At 53.8% G+C, this 23,514-nt stretch overlaps 1 protein-coding gene across 2 annotated transcripts; it reads left to right on the forward strand.

Moving 5' to 3' along the window:
- Positions 1 to 997: 997 nt before the first annotated feature.
- Positions 998 to 23,451, forward strand: SLC26A9 (solute carrier family 26 member 9). Of its 2 annotated transcripts, none has more exons than XM_005529323.2 (21): positions 998 to 1,079; positions 8,418 to 8,544; positions 9,148 to 9,287; positions 9,469 to 9,579; positions 9,804 to 9,979; positions 10,271 to 10,435; positions 10,948 to 11,100; positions 11,394 to 11,476; positions 11,728 to 11,875; positions 12,529 to 12,642; positions 13,086 to 13,163; positions 13,855 to 13,950; positions 17,331 to 17,437; positions 17,955 to 18,024; positions 18,113 to 18,205; positions 18,602 to 18,718; positions 19,262 to 19,558; positions 19,769 to 19,823; positions 20,209 to 20,354; positions 21,105 to 21,182; positions 21,672 to 23,451. In XM_005529323.2, the coding sequence occupies exons 2-21, from the start codon at positions 8,420 to 8,422 to the stop codon at positions 21,717 to 21,719; spliced, it is 2,400 nt and encodes a 799-aa protein (XP_005529380.1). In that variant the 5' UTR covers positions 998 to 1,079; positions 8,418 to 8,419; the 3' UTR covers positions 21,720 to 23,451. The 2 variants fall into 2 exon arrangements, with proteins under 2 accessions (XP_005529380.1, XP_087923220.1); XM_088067094.1 differs by having other exon boundaries at positions 1,069 to 1,079; positions 10,271 to 10,380.
- The last annotated feature ends 63 nt before the right edge of the window (positions 23,452 to 23,514 follow it).

Raw genomic sequence — 23,514 nt, forward strand, 5'->3', positions numbered from 1 at the left:
GAGAGGAGTCCAGGAGCCTGGAGAGGAATCCAGGATCTTGGAGAGATCAGGATCCTGGCCCCAGCTCGGCACAGTGGAGCTTCCATGGGTTGGACACGATGGCAGCACGGGATGAGCCTCATCCCCTACTCTGAGCTCTCCCTGAGCTGTCACAGGAGCTTTTCCAGTTTCAGACGCTGCCTGTCCCCAACCCCTGGCAGCTCCCTGGCCGGGACATCGAGCAGCACCTGAGGGGTGGCTCCCAAGCCGCAGCTCCCGGCCGGCCCCTCCCGGCTCATCGCTGTCCCCTGCCAGGGGCGGCAGAAGAACCTGTCAAACCCTCTGCTGGTGGCCAGGTGTGGCTCCTGCCCGGGGCCCGTGGCTGCGATGGCAGATAGAGCCCGAGAGCCCATCCCGAGCCTCCCGCACATCCCCGCACCGCGGGAGCTCCCACCGCATCCCCGCCCAGCCCAGCCCGCTCCGGTGGGCGCACAGCGGGGCTTCCCCTCTCTTCCCCGCTCCTCTCATCCCTTTGAAGCTGGAAACGAGAGACACTCCGCTTTCCGCTGCCAATCCCTTCTCGCAGGCCGGCTCGGCGGGGTCGGGCGCGGCCACAAAGCCCCCCATTGTCCACCCCGGGGGCGGAGAGTCGGCCGGAGCTCAAAGGCCGGGCGGCCGCTGCCCACCGAGGCCAACAAAAGCATCTTCTGCACCCCCGGGCCGCGGCAGGGGAGGGAGGTGAATGTGGGTTATTGTCACCCTGAGCACCGAGGGACCCGCCGAGGGGATCAAACGGCCCAGGCCGGAGCGGGGTGAGGGGGGACATCCAAAAAAAAGCTCTTCTCCCTCTTCAGATCTCCCTTTATCTCCCCTGGCTATCTCCTGGGCTTAGCCCGGGTGTACCTGCTCGCAATTACCTCCCCAAGCCAATCAGGCGCCGAGCACAGCCCTCGGTCCCCTTGACTGAGGTGATTTATAAATGACTCACTGGCTGCTTTCAGCGCAGACCTCTGCACACCTCGTGGGCAGCAGCTCCTGGGCAGCTCCTCCTGCCACATCTGCGCCCCCCTCGCACCATCGGCCCCTCTCCCGAGGCGCAGGTAACTCCAACAATCGGCCTCTTTGTCTGGGTGGGCGTGGGGGATTTACACTCCGCTTGCACAGTCACTGGGTGTGAGGCGCAGTATTTGGAGAACTGCTATTTCTTTTTTCTTTTTTTCCATTTTTTTCCCTTTATTTTTTCTTTTTTTCCCTTTTTTCCTCCTTTTTTTCCCCTTTTTTCCTTTTTTTTTGCCCTTTTTTTTCCTTTTTTTTTCTTTATTTTTCTTCTTTTTTTTTCTTTTTTTTTTTTAATTTTAATTTTTTTCTCCCTTCTCCCCCCTTTCTCTTTTTCCTCCCTCCTTCCACCAAGGGGATTTACGGCGGCAGATTTACTCAGGAATTAGCAACACCAACGACCCAGCAGCTTGATTTATTATGAAGAGAGAGGCTGGAAGAGCCAAATATGCGAATTAATTATTGCTAGAATAAATCCTGCCATCTTATCCCGCCTGGTTCCTGCTAAGACGTGTGGAGGGATTTGCCTGATACAGGACAGGCACCACTGATGGGAAACACTCGGTTTCCAGAGCCTTGTTTTGACCAGAACTTTCTGTGCCTGGGACTGTGGAAAGTGTCGCTGCCCTGAGGATGTTGCAGCCCAAATCGGGTGTTGCACATCCCGGGATAGAGGGAAGTGATGTGGAGCCCAGAGCCTGGGAAGCACAGGAATCCAACTCAGGAACGGGGATTTGGCATTCTGGTGCTAGCAGGCAGGTTAGGAGGGAATTTTAAAGCTGGGAATGAGGAGTGACCCCAGACTGAGACCTGTCCCACCGGGTGCAGGGTCTCCAGCTCCTCCCAGTGCCGTTTCAAGGGATGTTTGGGTCCAGTATGAGCAGGCTGCCTCATATATAAACAAGAGGAAATATCCCCTCAGTCTTGCTCCGTGGTGGAAAACCTCAGCTCCAGCAGCTGGGATGCTTTCTGCTCTGCCCTGATAAAATTTGTCCACACCTTATTTGTAAGCAGGCTGAAAGCTGGAGCTGGGGACCTGTCCTTCTTTCCCTCAGAGATAAGTCCCTGTGGTGACATTTGTCCTGGTCACGCAGTGTTTCTGCCCCGGGTCAGAGATTCCCTGTGCAGAAATGCCGTCCCATCCTCCACCTCCGGGACAGGATGGACGGGGTGACCCCAGAGGTGTTTTTCCTTCTCTGAGAGTGGATCCACCGGGGCGGGAGCATGTGGAGGAGTGAGATTTCAGCAGGCATCCCTGATCAGAGCTGCCAGGCGCTGCAGGAACGCTGCAAACTTTTTAATTCCTCTGGATTTGCGCTGCCCACCTGCTCTTTGAAAGGTCTGTGTCAGAGACACGTGGAGAGCAGAGACTGTGGCGCTGAGGGACAACAAAATCTCACTTCTCCTTCCTTTAAATGTCCTTTCCAGTTCACTCCCGCCCATCTCAGCTGCCTTTTCCAGGGGAAGGGGATGGAGACAGCACTTCAGGGACTGGGCTGAGATGCTGTTGGGGTCAGGCACTGCTCTGGCACACTCAGCCCAGGAGGACAGCAGGGCAGGGAAGCTTTTGGAGGAGCAAATGGGGTTTATGGCCATCCCAAAGCACAGCACCTCGGGCCATGTGCCCAATGCCTCGCCCCAGCCAAGCCCTTCCTCGCGGAGCTGCGGCGCTGATGCGGCTCCAGCAGCAGTGGAGGGTTGGGGTGGGGTTGGGAACAAGTGGGTAAATCAAACAAACCCCAGGAAAAGTGGGCCCAGCCTGGGCTTTGTGCAGGGCAGATTCCCCGTGCCCACAGCAAAGCGCAGGAGCCGAGCTGCTGAATCAAAACATTTCACTTAATAAACACCCTGTGAGCCAAACACTTTGGCTTCACCCTCAGTAGCTGGCAGATGCAGATTTTATTATTCTGGTTACCAGTCACAGAGCTAGTTTGGTTAGAAACTCGTGTGAAGTGGTACATCAAACATTGGCACCGGCCCAGCTCCCGCAGCACAAGAGCTCTGCCCGCTGCCTGCGCTGGGCTGGGTCACTCACAACGAGAACAGGGCCATCTGCCTTATGGAAATCACCTATTTAACACCCCAGATATGGGATCAGAACAGAAAGAAAACATTGATTTAGTGCCTGCTGTTCTGGGGGAATGGGGGAATGGGACGGCAGCTCCCGGGGGATGAGGGGCAGCTCAGGGCAGGGGGGTGGGAGGTGGGAGCTGGAGGGAAGCAGAGATGTCTCCTCCCGGTCCCTGTGGCACGGGATCCATTCCATGCCTGCCCAAGATCCATCAGAGCCCGCTAGCACCTCCTCTCACCCCCTTCTCCCTCTGGCTTTTATTCCACCAGCCATCATGGTGGTTCCTTGTGGAAAACAGACTGGAACAGCAAAGTTCTGACTGAATTTATGGATTCTGGCATTTTGCCTTTTCTGAGGCGTGGATATTTTTCATTACTGATTCATATGCTCTTCTGGTGTCTTCCTCTTCTATTTCTGATGGGTAAAGGTTAAGAAAAGGTTAAAGCCCAGGGGCGAATGTGTGTGACCAGAGCACGGCATCAGCCCCCTGAATACGACCCCTGCTCCCCTGCCCCTGCTTCTTCCCCCTCCCCAGATTACTGGGAATGATTTTTTTCCCCCCAAAATACCCGGAATGTGGGACTGTAGATGTGTCTTTATCACCACCAGCTTTTCTTCCTGAATCAGTTCATTTGTAGGTGAAGGCTGTGGCCATCCAGAGCCAAAGGTAAAACAAAACTAAATCAACCAAATCTGAAGTGTGGAAAAGAATTTGTGCCCAAATGGCCCAGCTGAAGCCCCTGGGGTCCCTTGGTGGTGAGTTCCTGGTGTTGTCCATCAGCTGGACTCGGTCCTGGCACGTTCCCAGTGCCAAGAGGTTGCAGGGAGTGACCGGGGAGGGCGGGGGCGAATCCGCCGGTGCCCGATGGCAGAGGTGAATTATCCAACGTCTCCTGAAATACCTGAGCTGAGTGAGCCACAGCAGGAACCTCCCTCTCCTCCTGCCTGGGCACCGCGGTGTGCGGCAGGAGGGTGAGGGACAGTTCAGTCCGGGGGAGCACCTGGTGCAGTGGAGCCTGGCACAGCCACACCTGGCACTGCCATATCTGGCACTGTCACACCTGGAACCTCCACATCTGGCACGGCCACACCTGGCACGGCCACACCTGGCACCGCCATATCTGGCACCTTCACACCTGGCACCTTCACACCTGGAATCTCCACAGCTGGCACCTTCACAGCTGGCACCTTCACAGCTGGCACTGCCACACCTGGCACTGCCACACCTGGCACTGCCACACCTGGCACTGCCACATCTGGCACGGCCACACCTGGCACCGCCACACCTGGCACCTTCACACCTGGCACCTTCACACCTGGCACCTTCACACCTGGAATCTCCACAGATGGCACTGCCACACCTGGCATGGCCACACCTGGCACCTTCACAGCTGGCACCTTCACACCTGGCACTGCCACACCTGGCACTGCCACACCTGGCACTGCCACACCTGGCACGGCCACACCTGGCACGGCCACACCTGGCACGGCCACACCTGGCACGGCCACACCTGGAACCTTCACACCTGGCACGGCCACACCTGGCACGGCCATATCTGGCACTGCCATATCTGGCACTGTCACACCTGGCACCGCCACGCCTGGAACCTCCACAGCTGGCACTGCCATATCTGGCACCTCCACACCTGACACTGCCACATCTGGCACCGCCACACCTGGCACCACCACATCTTGTACTTCCACACCTGGCACCGCCACACCTGGCACCACGAGGCCTGCGCCCGTGCCACGCAGGTCTCAGGGAGGACCTGGTGGCTTCCCCTGCTGACCTTGCAGGAGCTGGGCCCTTTCACCGCGTTGCCCCAGGGCTGCTGTGGCACCTGCAGCCGCAGCCGGGCCGACGCGGCGCTGAAGGCTCCGGTCCAGGGCCACGGGAGTCAAGACCTTGTCCTGGTGTTGCAACCAAACCCTTGCACCTGTGCCTGTGTTCTCCTGGTCCGGGGGATTGGGGGGAGCTGCTTTTATGGCCCTTTCTTGGGCAATGGGGCCGGGAGGGGGTGTTTTGGATGGAGATTCACACGGGATTGGGAAGAGGTTGGACCTCTGAACCCAGTGCTGAAGCAAACAGCACACAGGGCTGGGTGTGCCTTGCACAAGAGGAATGGGGATGGAGAGGGGCAGGCAAAGGTGGAAGCGTTATTTCACTCAAGAGCACTGATTTTTAATCCCTAAAATTAAGAAGCAGCTGGTCGAATGGGACATTCATTCCTTGAATCCAGTTTGGGATCAGTCTGGGGCCGTGTATCATGCCTAAGGCAGGGATCAGATGGCTCTCTCACCAAATTTTGACTCATTCCTTGGACTGGAGCTCCTGTTCTGTGCCTATGTCAGCGCAGGAAAGTGGCTTTGTGCCAGTGGCTCCTATCAACCGCAGCCAGGAACCTCAATGTGACTTTCCTCTTCCCAAGCACAGCTATCACCAGCACGGGGACAGCAGATAAGAGCTCAGTGAGGCTGTTTGCAGGACGAACTCTGGGAGAAAAGGTCCGTGCCTGGCGTGCACAGCCTGGTTTGGGACTGGCAGGGCTGGGATCAGCCAGGTCTGGGCTGAGGGGACACTCGTGACCTGCTGGGACAACACTGGTCACCCACATCACCTTGCTGGAGCAGGGCAGTTCTGCTCTCAGGTGCTCCGAGTATCACATCCCATTTGTGTACTCAGCGAGGTCAAATTGAACATTTCAGAGCATCACCCACTGCAGGAATGGGCTGCCTGAAAACCTGTGAGCACCTGGAGCTCCTCTCCCAGATCCTGTCCCTTATTTCCATGCTCACACTGGAAGAGAGATGTTGAAGAACCTGGTCCCAGCAATGCAGCAGCTGGCTGGCACTCTGCTCTCCCCTCCTCACTCGGGAATTGCTCCGGGCTCCTGCCCCAGCTGCAGGGTTTAAACCAGCTCTGCAGCTTGCCGTGGGCTCACCCCACCAGCACCGGGCCAGCTGGCTTTGCCTTTTGTTCAAGGAGCAGCCATGCAGCTCCTCGTGCTCTTTAATTCCCAAATCTCAGAGGTTTAAGCTGCTGTTTGATCTAGGGCAAGGCCGTGATAAGCCAAGTCAAGAACTTGACTCTGTCCGAGACGCTGACATCACAAGCCTGTTTGTTTAAGACGGAATTTAATCGTGGGGATATTTTCTCCTCTATACCTGCTCTGTTTATTATTTTTTCCTGATCGCCAGCACTTTCTCTCAGCTGGGAAAATTCATTAAAGAGCTGGGATTTAATTGGTGGCAGAAGGATGGAGATCAGAGAGACCACCAGGAACTCGGGTGGGTTCATCAGCTCTCAGAAGCTGTTGCTGAGTCTGGACCTACAAAATACTCACCAGGGAGAACTGGAAATTCCAAGCAGAGCTGTGGGGCTGGGAGAAAGGCTGGGGACAGCCTCGGGAACACGGGAAATGTGGGAAAACCATCAGGGAAGAGCCCAGGACACGGATCAGTTCCGTGATCCGAAGGCAAATCTCGTCCTTGCTCTCGGAGGGGAATCTCCAGGGGAAAAGGAGCAGCAGGGATGCCCTGGGCACTGGGTCAGGCACCTGGCACTGCAGGAAGAGGGATGGGTCTCCTCTCTGCTCCAAAGCCGTGGGCTGGGGTCCCTCCCGAGCCCCGAGTGTGCAGATCAGAGCTGGAATCACAAACAGCCCAGGGCCGGGGCAGTTTTACAGCAGAGTGCTCCAGATGGCCCCTGTGATCTCTAAAGGAGTGGGGTTGATGACCTCCCTTTCTCGACCCATTAGCTGCTATTTGCATAATGATTCTGCTGACCTAAATTCTCCCCAAAGTTTCGGCTCCCTGCATCATCCTTTCCTTCCTGCCCTGCTCTGCTACAATCTCCTGCTCTCCTCCACCCCAAGGTGTCAGCCAGGGCTCTCTCCAGCCCTGTGGAAGGACATTTTGCTCGTCCCAGACTCGATGTCAAGGTGTGCCCTGACTTTCAGCAGCGCCCGGAGAGGGGAGGGGAGGTTCTGGCACGTTCAGATCACTCCGTAAGCTCTCAGCAACCTGAATGTTGTTTCTGGATACATTCTCCTGCCTGAATCACCGTCTTTTTCCACCCCCTCTTCTCCTCCTGTGTTGGGCAATGACCCACTTAGATACACGCCAAAACACAAATAATTACCGAGATCCTCGTTTTATATCTGACCACTTCCTCCCTCCCCTCCCAGCCCGGCCAGTTCGGGGTGATTCTCCCCTCTCCCCAGGCATCTCTGGGCACGGTAAAAAAAGGGAGCTCATCATCCCTCTGGTGAGACCCAGATACCGGGCAGGACTGGTCTGCCGGGATGTTTTGGCATCTTCATCACTGCCGTGAGTTAGCAACAGTTATCTCCCCGAGCATCACTTCCTAGAGGAACCGGGCTCTCACCCGCGGCCAGCGAGGATTGGGAATGCTGTGGATGCTGGACAGGCTGGGAATGCTGAGGGATGCTGGACAGGCTGGGAATGCTGAGGGATGCTGGACAGGCTGGGAATGCTGAGGGATGCTGGACAGGCTGGGAATGCTGAGGGATGCTGGACAGGCTGGGAATGCTGTGGATGCTGGACAGGCTGGGAATGCTGTGGATGCTGGACAGGCTGGGAATGCTGTGGGATGCTGGACAGGCTGGGAATGCTGTGGGATGCTGGACAGGCTGGGAATGCTGTGGGATGCTGGACAGGCTGGGAATGCTGTGGGATGCTGGACAGGCTGGGAATGCTGTGGATGCTGGACAGGCTGGGAATGCTGTGGATGCTGGACAGGCTGGGAATGCTGTGGGATGCTGAACAGGCTGGGAATTGCGGCAGGAGCAGCTGCCATGGGATCCAGCCCTTCATCCCAGTATCAACCACCTTTCCCAGCCTGGCAGAGCCTTGCCAGCCCCACGGACGGTGAAACCGGGGCATGGGAAAGGTCAAGTGCCTCGCCCGAGGCTAAAAGGCACTCCCGGAGCCGGGATTAACCCCCCTGCCCGCCTGCCAGGCAATCCGGGCCCCTTCGCACCGCTCATTAGCATCGCTTATTAGCATCGCTCATTAGCAGCATCACCTCGGAAGAGCTGGGAAAGCTCCCGGGGAGCTGCAGCAGCCCCTGGAGCTGGGAGAAGCCACTCCCAGGACCTGCCTCTCCGCCACGGGGAAACTATTTAGGGTGGAGAAGCTCGGGGAGGGCTCCAGACGCTGGAGGTGTCCGCTCTGTTATACCGCAGGTGGGGCCAACTCCAGCCACATTCTTGGCTTTGCTGTTTCTATTATTTTTTTTTTAATTTTTTTTTTATTATTATTTATTTTGGGAAAAATCCAAATGATCCAGAGATGAGCCAGGCCAGGCCTCGCTATGCCATCGAGCGTCCTGCCTACTCCGTCAGCCTCTTCGACGAGGAGTTTGAGAAGAAAACCAGAACTTATCCCGTCGGGGAGAAACTGAGAAACCTTTTCAGGTACCAGGGAACGCTGTAGGACATAAACCAGGTTTAGTTTAAACCAGGTTTAGACATAAACCAGGGAATTGGGGGGTTATAATTGAGTTCTGGGAATACAGATCCCATTTTTATCCTGGGGAACCAGATCTTCGGGGGGTTGATGGATGAAAGGCATGGGAGAAATGCAAATTGGGATGAAGAAAATGAAATTGGTGACTCTTTCCTCAGCAGAACAGTTTGCACTGAGTGCAGCTGGGATTTGGGATCCTGTTTTCCAAGGTTTCTTTTTTTTAATAGTGGAAAAAGCACAGTTGGTGATGTAGGGATGTGCAGATTATTTTTTTTAAGCTTTCCAGCTGGGATTTCTTTTTCTCAGCTTTCTGACTGAAACCAACACCACCTTAATGAAAGGTTTATAATTATGCAAATAAAGGTTAATAACCCTGCTGATCACTTTCCTGGAAATCTATCTCCATTCCTCAGAAAAAGGAAGGCAATAATAGGAAATAAGAGGAAAGAGAGGGCTCTGAATCTGGCGAGGGAGAAAGGTTGAGACATTCCCGGGAAGATCCTTCCTTGTTTCATTTGCTTCTTTGCTTTTATTTTTTATATCTCTTCCAGATGTTCAGCCTCCAGGTTCAAGCTCACCCTCTTCTGCCTGTTCCCAATACTGGCCTGGCTTCCCAAGTACAAAATCAAGGATTACATCCTGCCCGATGTGCTCGGCGGGCTCAGCGCGGGGACAATCCAAGTGCCACAAGGTGAGCAGCGGCACTCTCGGGGTGTCCAAGAGCGAATAACACCTCGCCAGCTGGGCTGAAGCGCTGCAGGTGATGCTGATGCCCAGCTGGGACGGGTTTTGTGTTTTCCTGATCACCCCAAGCTCTGCCTCCAGCCTGGCGGTCTCTGGAATTCCCTGCCCGTGTCCCTCGTGTTTTGCAGGGATGGCCTTCGCCCTCCTGGCCAATCTGCCTCCTGTCAACGGGCTCTACTCCTCCTTCTTCCCCCTGCTCCCCTACTTCTTCCTTGGGGGCATCCATCAGATGGTGCCAGGTGAGGAATTGTCTGCACAGGGCAGTGAAATGCTGGCTGGGAATGCTGGTGTGTCCCAGAATGGGACGTTGGCTCTTTGTGGGATCGCTGATTCTGCAGGATGTCACCCCAATGTCCCTGTGGGGCTGGGGACGGGCTGAGGGACTCGTTCTGCACAGCCCAGGAGCCGTCCAGGCCAGGGCTCTCCCCAGAGGGAGCTCCTGACCTCCCTGTGCTGCCCGCAGGGACTTTTGCTGTCATCAGCATCATTGTTGGCAACGTCTGCAACGAGCTGGCCCCGGAGTCGGACTTCCAGTACTTCAACCACACCACCAACGAGACCAGTGTCAACACCAGGGCCCTGGAGGCGGCCAGGCTGGAGATCTCAGCCACCCTGGCCTGCCTGACAGCCGTCATACAGGTGAGGGCTCTGCTGTGTCCCTGAGCCACGTGAGAGCCAAGCTCTCCCTGGAGCACAGGTGTTGCTGGCAGGTGCTCGAAGAGGCCTCGCTTCTGGGTGGATGATGCCTCAAAATAGAGATTTTTTTAGTCTTGGGGTGGAATTCTCCATGTGGGCAATCCAGGAATGGCACCCTCAGCCCTCCTGTCCCCATCCCTGCTGCGGGACACCCCTGCCATGGGTGGGAGAGCCATGGGAGAGCCCCCTCGGGGCTGGCACTGCTCTGACCACCACTCCTCTGTGCCACCCTAGCTGTGCCTGGGCTTCCTGCAGTTCGGCTTCGTGGCCATCTACCTGTCCGAGTCCTTCATCAGGGGCTTCATGACGGCGGCGGGGCTGCAGATCCTCATCTCCGTGCTCAAGTACGTCTTCGGCTTGACGGTCCCGTCTTACACCGGGCCCTTAGCTATCGTCTACGTAAGTGGGGGCTCTGCACAGCGACCTTCCCCCCCAGCACCGCCACCCTGCCGGGGAAACGGGGCCCAGGAGACCAGGAAAGGGTGGAGGGAAGGGGAATCCCTGCCCCAGCACAGCCAGGCTGCTGCTGTGCTCCCTGCCCAGCGTTATCTGAGCCCTGTCCGCGTGGTTTTAATGAGGAATCGTGAGATGGGAGTGGGATCTGGTGGGGGATATGAGCTGTGGTGCTTTACAGCAAGAGTCTTGCAGAGCTGGTAGCAACAGGAACGTTTCCTCTGAGCAGGTTTGGCCATTCCTGGGATTTCCTGCATCTTCTGTGGATGCATCCTGTGCTGATGCAGCCAGAATTGCATCAAATCAGCAGCACAGGCCCAGGGCTGGGGGCTGATCCCTCAGCAGAGGGTTTTTAGCTCTGCTCACAGAGTGTTGATTGTGGTAGCAAGTACTGTCCGTTATTCTGTCCCTGCTGTCCAGGCTTCCTGTGACCCCTTCCCCTCTTCTCTCCCCTCCAGACATTCATTGACATCTGTAAAGGTCTGCCCCAAACCAACCTGGCCTCCCTGGTCTACGCCTTGGCCAGTGCTGTGCTCCTGATCGTTGTCAAGGAGCTCAACCTCAAGTACATGAAGAAGATCCGGATGCCCATCCCGATGGAGATCATCATCGTAAGTGACACCTGGGTTGTCCCTGGACCCTCCCCTCACCCCAGGACACCACACAGAGCATCTGCATGGTGAATGTGGCGCGTGGTTTGGGGTCAGAACCTGGGCCATGCCCGTGCTCATCCCTGCGCTGCAGCCTGGTGATGCTGAGGGTGAAGAACACAACCCCTGTTGTTCTGGGACTGTTCTGGCCTTCCCCAGCCCAAACTCGGTGCTGGTTATACTCTCTCAGCTCAGCAGGGTTAATGCTCCAGGCCAGCTCAGCTCTTCCTGCTCTTTATTCCCTGTCCCTTCAGGTGATCGTTGCCACCGCGGTCTCCGGCAGCTTCAACATGCCCGACAAGTACGGGATGCCAATAGTGGGGAAGATCAGCATGGGGTAAGTGCTTGTGCAGGTCTGATTCACCTTCCAGACGGTTTTCCTTCCTCCTCCTCCTCCTGCAGCCTGGAAAACACCTCACTCTTCCCTGCTGCACCAGAATCCCCTTCCAGGAGTGAGTGCTCCCTGTGACACAATCCCCTGGAGTGTGGGCGCGGATTCTGTCACTCCTGAATCCTCCAGCTCCCTGTCCCACCGCCCCAGCCCCTGGGCAGCGCTGTCACAGCTCCTCACCTTTGCTCTGAGTGCAGGTTCCCAGAGCCCACGCTGCCCCTGGTGAGCAAGTGGAAGGACATGGTGGGCACGGCTTTCTCGCTGGCCATCGTGGGCTACGTGATCAACCTGGCCATGGGGAGGACCCTGGCAGCCAAGCACGGCTACGACGTGGACCCCAACCAGGTATTGCTGGGGCTGGGGCAGCCAGGGGCTGCTCCCTTTGCTCTCAGGCGTGAAGGGAAGAGCTCAGACGTGCTCGGCTCAAAGCGGACGTGCTGCTCCCGCGGAGGCTCCGTGGCTTTGTGCCATGTGGGGGGCGAAAGGAGGCGGCAGAGCCCCGTCCCGTGGGCTGGAGAGAGGCTGGAAAAGGGAAAGGAGCTTTAGGCTGGGCTCTCTGCCTTGCTCCCGCTCCAGACTCAGTGTTTTGGCAGCCCGCTGAAGCACGGTGAGGTGCGTGCATGTCTCAGGGAGCAGAGAAAGACCTGGATTCCTGGTGTGTCACCTGGATACTGTGAGAGGCAGGACATGAAATAATCCTCTTTTGTCATCCCTGGCACAGTGGCAGCTCTCAACAGCAGCCACACATACCACATGGAGCCCTGCCCTGAGTGTGTCAACAGATGACAATGTGTTTATGTGGAATTGTGCTTCCAGGTTTCCCTGCTGCACCAGAGCTTATCCCAGACCTTACTGGAAGGAAAGAGTCTGGGATGCACTGCAGGGAAGCCAGAGCCTGCCCTGGCCACACAAACCGGACTCAGAGCCCTGCCCTGTTGCCGTGTGTCAGCAGGAAGGGCAGCTCTCCTTTCTGATGGACACTCTCCACATCTCCACAGGAAATGCTGGCCCTGGGCTGCAGCAACTTCTTTGGATCCTTCTTCAAAATCCACGTGATCTGCTGTGCTCTCTCTGTCACCCTCGCCGTGGATGGGGCAGGAGCGAAATCCCAAGTTAGTTCCTCCTCTTCGTCCTCCTCCTCTTCCTCCTCCTCTTCCTCCTCCTCCTCTCCACATTCCCTCTGGAGCACAAGGTGCTGTAGCTGCCGCGTGCTGCCAGCCTGACTGTGCAGCTCTGGAGAGGTCTCACACACAAGTGCTTCAGGCTGCTGCTGTTACAGCAGAATTTCCTCCCTCCCCAAGCCCGTTTTGGTCCCTGGTTTGGCTCTCTGGGCTGGGCACAGCAGCAGAGCTGTCGATCTGCACTCCCACTCTGGCTCCCGAGCAGCGAGGGGAGTTCAGGGTTATCTGTGAGATCTGCAAACCCCTGCCTGTTTTCAGAGGCAAACATCCTCTCCCATAAAACACTGCAGTGCCCAGTCGTGCCCCTGGCTACACCCAGGCAAGGTTTGGGAAGCCCTGATATTTGCAGAAGTGACTCTCTTTCCTCTTTGCAGGTGGCAAGTTTCTTTGTGGCTCTGGTGGTCATGGTGACGATGCTGTCCCTGGGAATCTACCTGGAGCCTCTTCCAAAGGTAACTCAAACATCTGTGCAGGCAGAGCCATTGCAACACCCGCTCTCCACATCCAAACACGGGCACAGCCTCGCTCCAAAAAACCCCGATGCGAACGGCAGCACGGGACGGTTTGTTCTTGGCCTGGGGACCTGTCTGCAGTCACAGAATCACACAATTCCAGGCTGGATTGGGTTGGAAAGGACCTTAAACCTCATTCCTGCCATGGGCAGTGATACCTTTCAGTATTCCAGGCTGTCTGCAGTCACAGAATCACACAATTCCAGGCTGGATTGGGTTGGAAAGGACCTTAAACCTCACTCCTGCCATGGGCAGTGATACCTTTCACTGTTCCAGGTTGTCTGCAATCACAGAATCACACAATTCCAGGCTGGTTTGGGATGGAAGGGACCTCAAACCTCACCCCTGCCTTTCACTATTCACCTCAAACCTCACCCTGATACCTTTCACTATTCCAGGTTGCTCCGAGCCCTGTCCAAGCTGGCCTTGGGCAAAGATGGGGCAGCCACAATTTCTCTGAGCAAATCTAAATTTTAGTGAAAGAATCACCCAAATGACCCTGCTCAGGTCCAAGTGAGATCTTTGTGAGCATCCCCTTTGTGATGGGACTGGCCCAAGGCAGGCAGAGGCTGCAGGAAAGCATCCACTGCCAAACGTGGCACATCCTGACCCCATTCCCTGTCCTCCACAGTCTGTGCTGGGAGCCCTCATCGCCGTGAACCTGAAAAACTCCCTCAAGCAGCTGGCTGACCCCTTCTACCTGTGGAAGAAGAGCAAGCTGGACTGTGTGAGTGCCTGGGGTGGTGGGACGCATCACCTGGCCAGGGCAGGATGAGCAGGACAAACCCCAAAAAGTCTTTTGTGGGGTTTTGGGGGTACGAGTCCCTTGCAGGTGCTGGGTTTGGCTCTCCTGGGGAGATGGTGCTCCTGTCCTGCTCAGCTGAGCACGCTGCTGCTCACAGCACATATCAGAGAGGCCTGAACTCTTACCTGCTGTGTTTAAATGCCAATCAAGTGCGGAGCCTGTTTGCCCAGAACTAGCCAAACCGGCCCTGCTCAATATCTGGGAGTCATGACTTAAAAACTCACACAATGGCCCTCCAGGGTGAGGAGAGCCCTTCGGCGTGATAAGGACTCCAGGCACTGGTTGATGTATAAACCCAGGCAGGGGGTGGCGGGGGAGTGGGAACGGAATTTGGAAATGTCTGACACAAAAAGACGGTGTTTGAACAGGACTCCCACGGCTGAGTGCCGTGTGTGGACACTGAGCCAATATCCTGTCAGGGCCCGACAAACCCCCTTATCGGGGCAATCACGAGTCCAGAGGGGCTGGCCTGAGCTGGGAAGAGCTTTCCCAAAATCCTGCTCAAACAGGTGCTGGAGAAGATCTGGGTTATCAATCTGGGCACATCTCTGCTGCTGTGGGGTGAGAGGGTAGGTCTGTGGGCTCTGGAAGTTCAGCTGAGGGCAGGGGAAGCTGCTGTCCCTTTACCAGAGCACAGATGGACCCCACAGGCTTCAGAGACCCCAAAAGCCTGACACCTGAGCTTGGACTTGAGTGGAGATGGATGGTGCTGCCAGAGGAACATCCTGGCAGATGCCAATGGAGTGAACAGGATTCCCCTGACCTTAATCTCCTTGGAATCTGAACTAGATTCAACGTCCTGTCCCAAAATGGGGAGCACCATTCCTGGGTGATGTCAGACCATTGGTGTTCATCACCTGAATGCTGGTTGTGTTTCAGGACAGCTAATTCCAGCTAATTCTAACGAAGCCTGAATGGAGGGATGGATGGAGGGATGGAGCAGGATCTGGATGGATGATGGATGGATGGATGGAGGATGGATGGATGATGGATGGATGGATGATGGATGGATGGATGGATGATGGATGGATGGATGATGGATGGATGGATGGATGATGGATGGATGGATGATGGATGGATGATGGATGGATGATGGATGGATGGATGGATGGATGATGGATGGATGGATGGATGGATGGAGGATGGATGGATGGAGGATGGATGGATGATGGATGGATGATGGATGGATGGATGATGGATGGATGGATGATGGATGGATGATGGATGGATGGATGGATGATGGATGGATGGATGGATGATGGATGGATGGATGATGGATGGATGATGGATGGATGATGGATGGATGGATGGATGGATGATGGATGGATGGATGATGGATGATGGATGGATGGATGGATGGATGGAGGATGGATGGATGATGGATGGATGATGGATGGATGGATGATGGATGGATGGATGATGGATGGATGATGGATGGATGGATGGATGATGGATGGATGGATGATGGATGGATGATGGATGGATGATGGATGGATGATGGATGGATGATGGATGGATGATGGATGGATGGATGGATGATGGATGGATGGATGGATGGATGATGGATGGATGATGGATGGATGATGGATGGATGATGGATGGATGATGGATGGATGGATGGATGATGGATGGATGATGGATGGATGGATGATGGATGGATGATGGATGGATGATGGATGGATGGATGGATGGATGGATGATGGATGGATGATGGATGGATGGATGGATGATGGATGGATGGATGGATGATGGATGGATGATGGATGGATGATGGATGGATGATGGATGGATGGATGATGGATGATGGATGGATGATGGATGATGGATGATGGATGGATGATGGATGGATGATGGATGGATGGATGATGGATGGATGGATGGATGGATGGATGGATGGATGATGGATGATGGATGGATGATGGATGGATGATGGATGGATGGATGATGGATGATGGATGGATGGATGGATGGATGGATGATGGATGGATGATGGATGGATGATGGATGATGGATGATGGATGGATGATGGATGGATGATGGATGGATGATGGATGGATGGATGGATGGAAGCTCTTCCCTGCCATTTATACACAAAATCAATATAAATTAAGATATTGAAGTCACAAAGTTACCTTTACTCATACACCCAAGGTCAAAGTTAGTTTTTATTAATCTTGAGGACGGGATTAAAACAACCTGATGCTGATTTTCACAGGGGATGTTTAAACTCAGGACTGATTTCCCATGGAGTGAGATGCTTGAGTGCCAACACAAAAAATGACTCTGAGCTGGAGTGGGGCAGGTTTTGGTCTCCTCTGTCACACTTGGCCACCAAATCCTCCCTGTGTTCAGGCCGTTTCTAACAGGTGCTCAGGCAGGATTCAGGGAGATGATTCCTGCTTTTTTCTGAGCTGCTCTGACTGACAGCAGGAGCTGCTCGTGGCTGGAGCAGGGAGCAGCAGACGGTGGGATCTGCAGGAGCCCTTTCCTGATGAGCCAGGCCGATCCTTTTCGGATGGAACAAGCGGAGCGGGCGCTCGAGCAGCCGTGGAGAAATGCCTCGGCTGCTCAGATGGCTGAAAAGAAACTGGGGCTCCTGGCAAACTTCCCAGCAAGGATGGCTCACTCTGAAACATGCAGCAAACTGCAGCATTACAACAGCTGCAGAATCCAGGCTTTGGCCTACTCATGTTGAGCCTGGGAGGGTTGGAGAGTCTGGGATAGGAGCACAGAGCCATTTTCCCATCTGGTTTTTCCCATCCATTTTCCCATCCATTTTTTTTTCCCATCCGTTTTTTTTCTCATCCCTTTCTTCCCATCCCCTTCTTTCTTCCCATCCCTTTTTTTCTTCCCATCCCTTTTTTTCTTCCCATCCCTTTTTTTCTTCCCATCCCTTTTTTTCTTCCCATCCCCTTCTTTCTTCCCATCCCTTTTTTTCTTCCCATCCCTTTTTTTTCCCATCCCTTTTTCCCCCATCCCCTTTTTTCCATCCCTTTTTTCCATCCATTTTTCCCAATCTGTTTTTTGCATCCTTTTTTTAATCTGTGTTTTCCCATCCATTTTTTCCATCCGTTTTTCTGCTCTTCCATCCGTTTTTCCCCATCCGTTTTTCCCCATCCGTTTTTCCCCATCCATTTTTTCCCATCCACTTTTCCATCCGTTTTTCCGGTTTTCTGTCCGTTTTCCCTGTCGGGATTTACCGACATTTCCCATCCATTTTCCCATCCCAACCCCGTAGCCCATGGTTCTAGCCATGGTTCAAACCACCAGCCACTCTCTTCTCTCCCCTCCTCTCCCTGCAGCTGGTCTGGCTCGTGAGTTTCCTCTCCGCTTTCTTCCTGAGCCTCCCCTACGGCGTGGCGGTGGGCGTGGGATTCTCCGTGCTCGTTGTGGTTTTCCACACCCAGTTGTAAGTACCTGACGGCCTCGAGAACCACGGGAGATCTCCCAGGGGCAGAAGGAGGGACAGGTGATTTTTCCAGGAGCGACCTCTGGCCCGCGGAACGCGCGGCAGGAGCCCCGGGGAGCGCAGGTGTCCTGCCCGGAATGCGCAAACAGGAATGGCAGGCGCCAATTTCGCACCCGCATTCCCGCTGCCGTGCACATCCCAGGGCAAGGGGAAGCCTCCAGGAATTTGCTTGGCCCCACGCAGTTCCCAGCACCAAGTCCTGCTCGCAAAAGGAGCGAGCCCTGTCTGGGTGTCAGGCCCTGCTGTGAGGTCGTCACGCCACTTTTAATCCATCCAAAGCGTTTATTGGTATTTCCCAGTCTGGCTCCTCAAAATACAAACCCTTCTTTAATTTTTTTAAATTTTTTTTGCCCTGTAGACTCTGCAGGGATGAAATGTAAGAGTTTTCACAAAGCAAATGTTCAGATCCTGGGATGGAATTTTCTTTCCCCTAATGCTGATCTCTTCTTTTCTGCAGCCGCAACGGCTCTGCCCTGGGCCAGGTGACTTCCACCGACATCTACAAGAACCCCAAAACCTACAACAAGGTGAGCTGAAGATAAAACATCCTCAGAGAAAATGCTGTTCCTTGCCACCGGTGCCCAGGCTTGCTCTGAGCTCTTGTCTCTGGTGCAGGTCCATGAAATTAATGGGATTAAAATCGTCACCTACTGCTCGCCACTGTATTTCGCCAACTCAGAGATATTCCGGGAGAAAATTATAGCCAAGGTGAGCAATTCTTTAACAAATCCCTGCCTGAAGCCAATCCCAAGCTGCCCTTGCTCTCTCCTGTGTTGCTACACGGGGGTAATTGAGCCGTGGGTGATCATGAATGATCATCATCCATCCTCTGCTCCTCAATCCTCCTCTCCCTGATCCTCAGGGCTGTTTGCAGAGCTCATTTTAGAGGTTGTGCCCTAATCCTGGCAGCTTCCTCCTCCGATCTCTGCCAAAACAGGGGCATCCTGCTGTTCCAAGTCTGTCCCTGCACGTTCCCTGAGTTTCAGGAGACGTTTGGATCAGGATCAGCCCACTCCAGTGCACAGCTGGGAAATTCCAGGGAAGGAACAGCAGCTCCTGACTCTTGGAACGGGATTTTTAAAGAAAAATCTCTCTTTCCCACAGACAGGGGTGGATCCTGGCAAGGTGTACTTGGCCAGGAGGAAGTTTGTGAAACAGCAGGCAAAGGGCACAGCACAACCACCAGCGAAGCTCCCGAAATTCCTGCTGAAGGAGAGCAAGGTAACTCAGCTCCCGAGTTCCCAAAAAGGTCCCCATATCCATGAGTACGACCCCGAGTCCCCATCAGACAGCTCCTCTTGACATGGGATTTTCTGCACTGCTTTCCTGGCCACAGGAAAACATTCCATTTCCCACCTCTCATCCCCTCTCCTTCCCACCTACGTCTCCATTCCTCCCCAAACCTTAAGGTGCAGGAAATCTGGGAATGGCTGGGAGCAGGGGAGCTGGAGAGGAGGCTGGAATGGGAACACGGTGAACAATCTGCAGAAAGCAGCCAACTCTGGCCTCTTTCTGTGGGGATGTGTCAGCACTTCAGCCCCAAGGTGTCCTTTCAAAGCCCGTCTCAGTCACCCCGTTTGATTTGCAATGCTGAGCAGTTTGGAAATAAACAGGTCATGTAAATTATCCTAAATCCAGCCCAAGGGACAGCCAGGCTGGAGTTAGTCCAGACTAAACCACTTCATGTCAGTGGGTAGAGGTGCAGTCACCTGCCAGGACCTCACCTGTGCCCTGCCCTGACTCTGCCTCTCTGCTGCGCCGCAGACCTTGTCTTTGCAAGAGCTCCAGAAGGACTTTGAGAGCGCCTCTCCAACAGACACCAACAACAACCAGACCACTGCTAACGGTGCCAGCATCTCCTACATCACATTCCACCCTCCTGCCCAGGGGGCTGGGCTGGGGCAGGGCCCCGGGGAGCTGGGCAGCAGCAGCAGCCTGCAGGGCAGCACCTTCACCGACCCTGTGCTGACAGCACCGCCCTACATCAGCTTCCACACCATCATCCTGGACATGAGCGGGGTGTGTTTCGTGGACCTGATGGGCACAAAAGCGCTCAGCAAGGTTAGTTCTGTACTGCCAACACTGCTGGGCAGCAGGGAGCTTCTGCTGTCTCACATGAAGGTGTTTTTGTGCCTCAGTTGTGTGGCTTTTCTCCTCCTGCGTGCCTGATTTTCTCCTTCAGCCCCAGCCCTGATGAAAGACTTTATGCATAAACACAAAGCTGGAGCAGCAGTGTTTTTAATCCTCTCTCTCCCATCTCATCCCTTCCAGTTGTGTTCCAGTTACCAGAAGATTGGGATTAAAGTCTTCTTGGCAAACGTGCATGGTAAGAATCCCCCAAGTACACATTTCCATGGGTTCTTGCCCCATTTCTGAGCTCCTGACAAACAGCAGATCTTTTTCTGCTCTTTATTCAAACTGTGAGATGCCAGTCCTTTGCTGGACCAGGCCAGAACAGATAAAAGGAGAAAACAGAAGAAAGAAAAGAAAATCACTTTTCTCTGGGTGTGAAATCAGTGCTTTCATTTGGGAAGTGATAAGGCTGGGACATCTCCACACTCAGCATGCAGAAAAACAGATCCCCACACCCATTTCTGCTGCAAACCTGCTTCTTCTGAGCCTTGCCTTAGCTCAGAGGACCCCAGCAGCCACAAACACCTCCAGAATTCCTCCTCTGCTTTCCTCCTCGTTCAGCTCTCTCCTTTCTCCAGCCCAGGTGTACAACGACATCAGCACAGGGGGAGTCTTTGAGGAAGGAGGCCTGGACCGAAGTCACATCTTCCTGACCATCCACGATGCTGTTTTGTTTGCACTGGCCAGCATCAGAGAATTTGTCCACCCTCCCATCTTGGAAGAGGTAAATTTGCTCCCCAGCCCACAGGATTCTCCTGTTTGGCTTCCAGGTTGCATCAGCACAGTGGAAGAATAACAAATTGCTACTGCACCTAATGAATCTTCTTGTTCATCTCAAGGGGTAAAGGTCTAAATCCTGCAAAATATTTAATATTCCAGTTGTCATGTGTGGGCTGAGCACCTTGTGATGGAATGGAATTGTGATGGAATTTCCATGGGAATTCAGAAGTGTCAGTGTTTTACACACACCCTCAGCTGAGAGATGAGTGTTGTCCCAGCCTGGAGGAGCCAGAGGAGCTGTTCCAGCACTGTGCCCTCAGTTTGGTGCTGGCTGAAACAGGCAAAGGCAGAGTTTGGCCCTCAGTGATGAAGAAAAGCTCAGCTGGAACAGCCCTGGCATCCATGAATGCCCCATTGGTGGGAGGAGAACAGGAGGAATTCTGAGGCAGGAATTCTGAGGCTGGTGGCACAGTGTGGCTCTGGGAACAGGGGATGGTTTATTGTGTGCCAGCTGGAGCTGGCACCAGCAGCACCAGTTATCTCCCCAGGACCAGTTAAGGTATCTGCTATCAAACCAGAGCGATAGGCAAACACCAGCCCAGTCACAGCAGATAAACACCTGGAGCAGGATTCCTTCTGTGCCTCTTCTCCTGGGCATTTCCCTCGGGGCGTGTCACCTTTTAGGCCTGGCTTAGTCATTGTTTTCATCCCTTTTGTCCCTGCTGATTTGTGGACTCGACTCTTCCCTGCACAGAGGCAGACCCAGACAGAGCTCTCCATCTATGATGAATCTGTGGACGAGAGCAGTGCGGAGTACAAGAACCTGGAGGAGGTGAGTTGTAGTGCCAGGGGTCCCTGCAGCCATGGGGATGAGGCAGAAATCAGAATTTCCACTTGGGATTGCTTAGATGGGAAATCGTCTGAAAGTAACTGCAGTGCTTCGGGAAGTTAACTGCAAATAAAATTATAAATCCCTGCCTTGAGGAGCTCTGGAAGGCACCTGGATGAGGAGCAGGCAGGTGACCCCACAGAGGAATCCTTCAATCGTTCTGCAGCTCAGGGTCAGTCACACCTGTGGGGAACTTGGAGAACCAGGTTTGCTTCACACCCGAAAGAAGAGGAAATCAGTGAAGATTTTCAGCACAGGCTTTGTGAATGCTGCAGAGATATGCAGCCCCGTGTGGGCTTTGGGAGGAGCTGGGCTGGCCTTGCCTGTCCGTGGCCAGCTGGAAGCACGGAGGGCAGGCAGGGGCTGTCGGTGTGACAATGACACCGAGCCTTGCCACCAGCCCTGACCCCGCTCATCTTCTGTGCCCTTTAGGAGATGTTTGGAAGCATGTTCCACTCAGAGAGCCAGACAGCTCTGTGAGCACAGCGAGCAGCAGGCAAACCCTCCAGAACTGGCTCCTCTCTCCCACTGGAGACCTCTGCTTCTACCTGGGGATACAGCGGCTCTGCAAAGAGGCCATCACCCTCTGGAGCTGCCAGATCCCTCTCTCCTCCCTGCTTTCACTCGGAGCAGAGGACTCTGGATCAGGAGCAGCCTGGGGAAGCTCGGGAGATGCCATCTCAGGGACTGCAGAAGTGGAGCTCGGCTCAGGGGACGTTCAGCCACCCCTTCGTCCCCCACCATCCTTCTGCCCACGCTGGAATTGCATCATCTGGGCGTCCTGCTCCCTCCCTTTCCCTGAGGAAGTGAAATACAAAGGTGAAAAGCCTTTTTGGGGCTCAGCTCCACGAGGTGTGGCAGTGCTGCTGCTCTCTGATGTCCACCCCGAATTTCCCTGCGGGTCTCTGCAGTCTCTGCCTCTCCTCTTCTGCATCCCAGCATCCCAAAAAACACTGCCTCGAACCAGTGCTCTATTTCTGACACCCCAAAGGCCTCAGGACTCTCTCAGCAGGGCTGAATTCTCAAATAACATGATTTTTTTTTCCTTACTAGGACAGGCTTGTACTCAGAAATAAGACTTCCTCATTACATGCAGGTTGTCCTGCCTGCTTGGTGGGTTGAGCACATGAAAATAGACTTTTAAAATATTTGAAAATGCTGTTTCTATTTTAATACTCTAAAAAAAAAAATATTACAAATATATAAGCAAGCTTTAGTGTACGGTTTTGAAGTACACAGATATTATTGGGCTGATTGCTGAAGGCTTCCTGGGAAGAGAATGTGAGGCTTTCCTGCAGCTCCCAGATGTCTCATTTTTAAGGAAAATAGAACTTCTTCAACCATCCTTGCTAGACAGTCACTAAAGCAAACAACAGCAGCCCCCTGCCAGTTTGGTTTTATGTAACATCTCAATAACCAAGTCACCATTTCTCTACCTCAATTTCTGATTATGTGGTGCAGGAGAGAGTAATAAAACCAAAGGAGGGCAGAAAACCCCACTAGCTGATGCTTATTACTCGTTTTAATATAAAACAACAGTGGTTTCTCCAGAAATCCCTGTGTATATATTGTTTTACGAGGTAAAATGAAGGGATTAAGCCTCTTGAATTATCCTTGAAGGTGATTTCTCATGTCCTTTTGTAATGCCTGAGTGCTCCTTTTAAAAAGCACTAATTTTGAAAGAAAGGCAGAACAGAAATAGGTGCAGAGCAACAGGAAACTGCCCTGATCAATATTTTTGCATCTCACATTAAAAGAGGGAAGTTTCAATTCCCAGCTCTTCAGGATTTATTACAGGAGGTCGATTTCCCAGCCTGGGGTCTGACGGGCCAAATGCAGGAATCCTCAGAGCAGAGGCATGAAGCAGATTGTATTTCCTAAACATCCTACAAGAAATGGGGTGGGATGTCACGAGAAAACAACAGCAGCAGCAAATCATGACCCAGGCAGGAGGAAACCACATTTCTGCAGCCAAATTCTGGCTCAGTTCTGGCAATAAATGTTAACACCAGCAGGCAAATGGCACTGCTGGAAGCACAGGGTGGCCAAAGTCATAATTCCCAAGTGCCTGGGCAGAGAATAAGGGGAGCTCAAAGTCGTGCTGGTGAAATATTTTCACTTCTGGTAAAAAATTCCCTTTATTGCTCTTAAGTAACAGTGAGGTTGATGTGTTTTGGCTCTGAAGCCTTACTTGGTAAATGCATGATGTATAATCCGCTCAGAAATGTTTGTAATTTATTTAATTTAATGTTGGTTTCGTTCTTTTTGTTTTTAT

The sequence above is a fragment of the Pseudopodoces humilis genome, chromosome 26, assembly GCF_049639895.1.
Source record: "Pseudopodoces humilis isolate 2021_Gansu_Grassland_sample_001 chromosome 26, ASM4963989v1, whole genome shotgun sequence".
NCBI lineage: Eukaryota > Metazoa > Chordata > Aves > Passeriformes > Paridae > Pseudopodoces > Pseudopodoces humilis.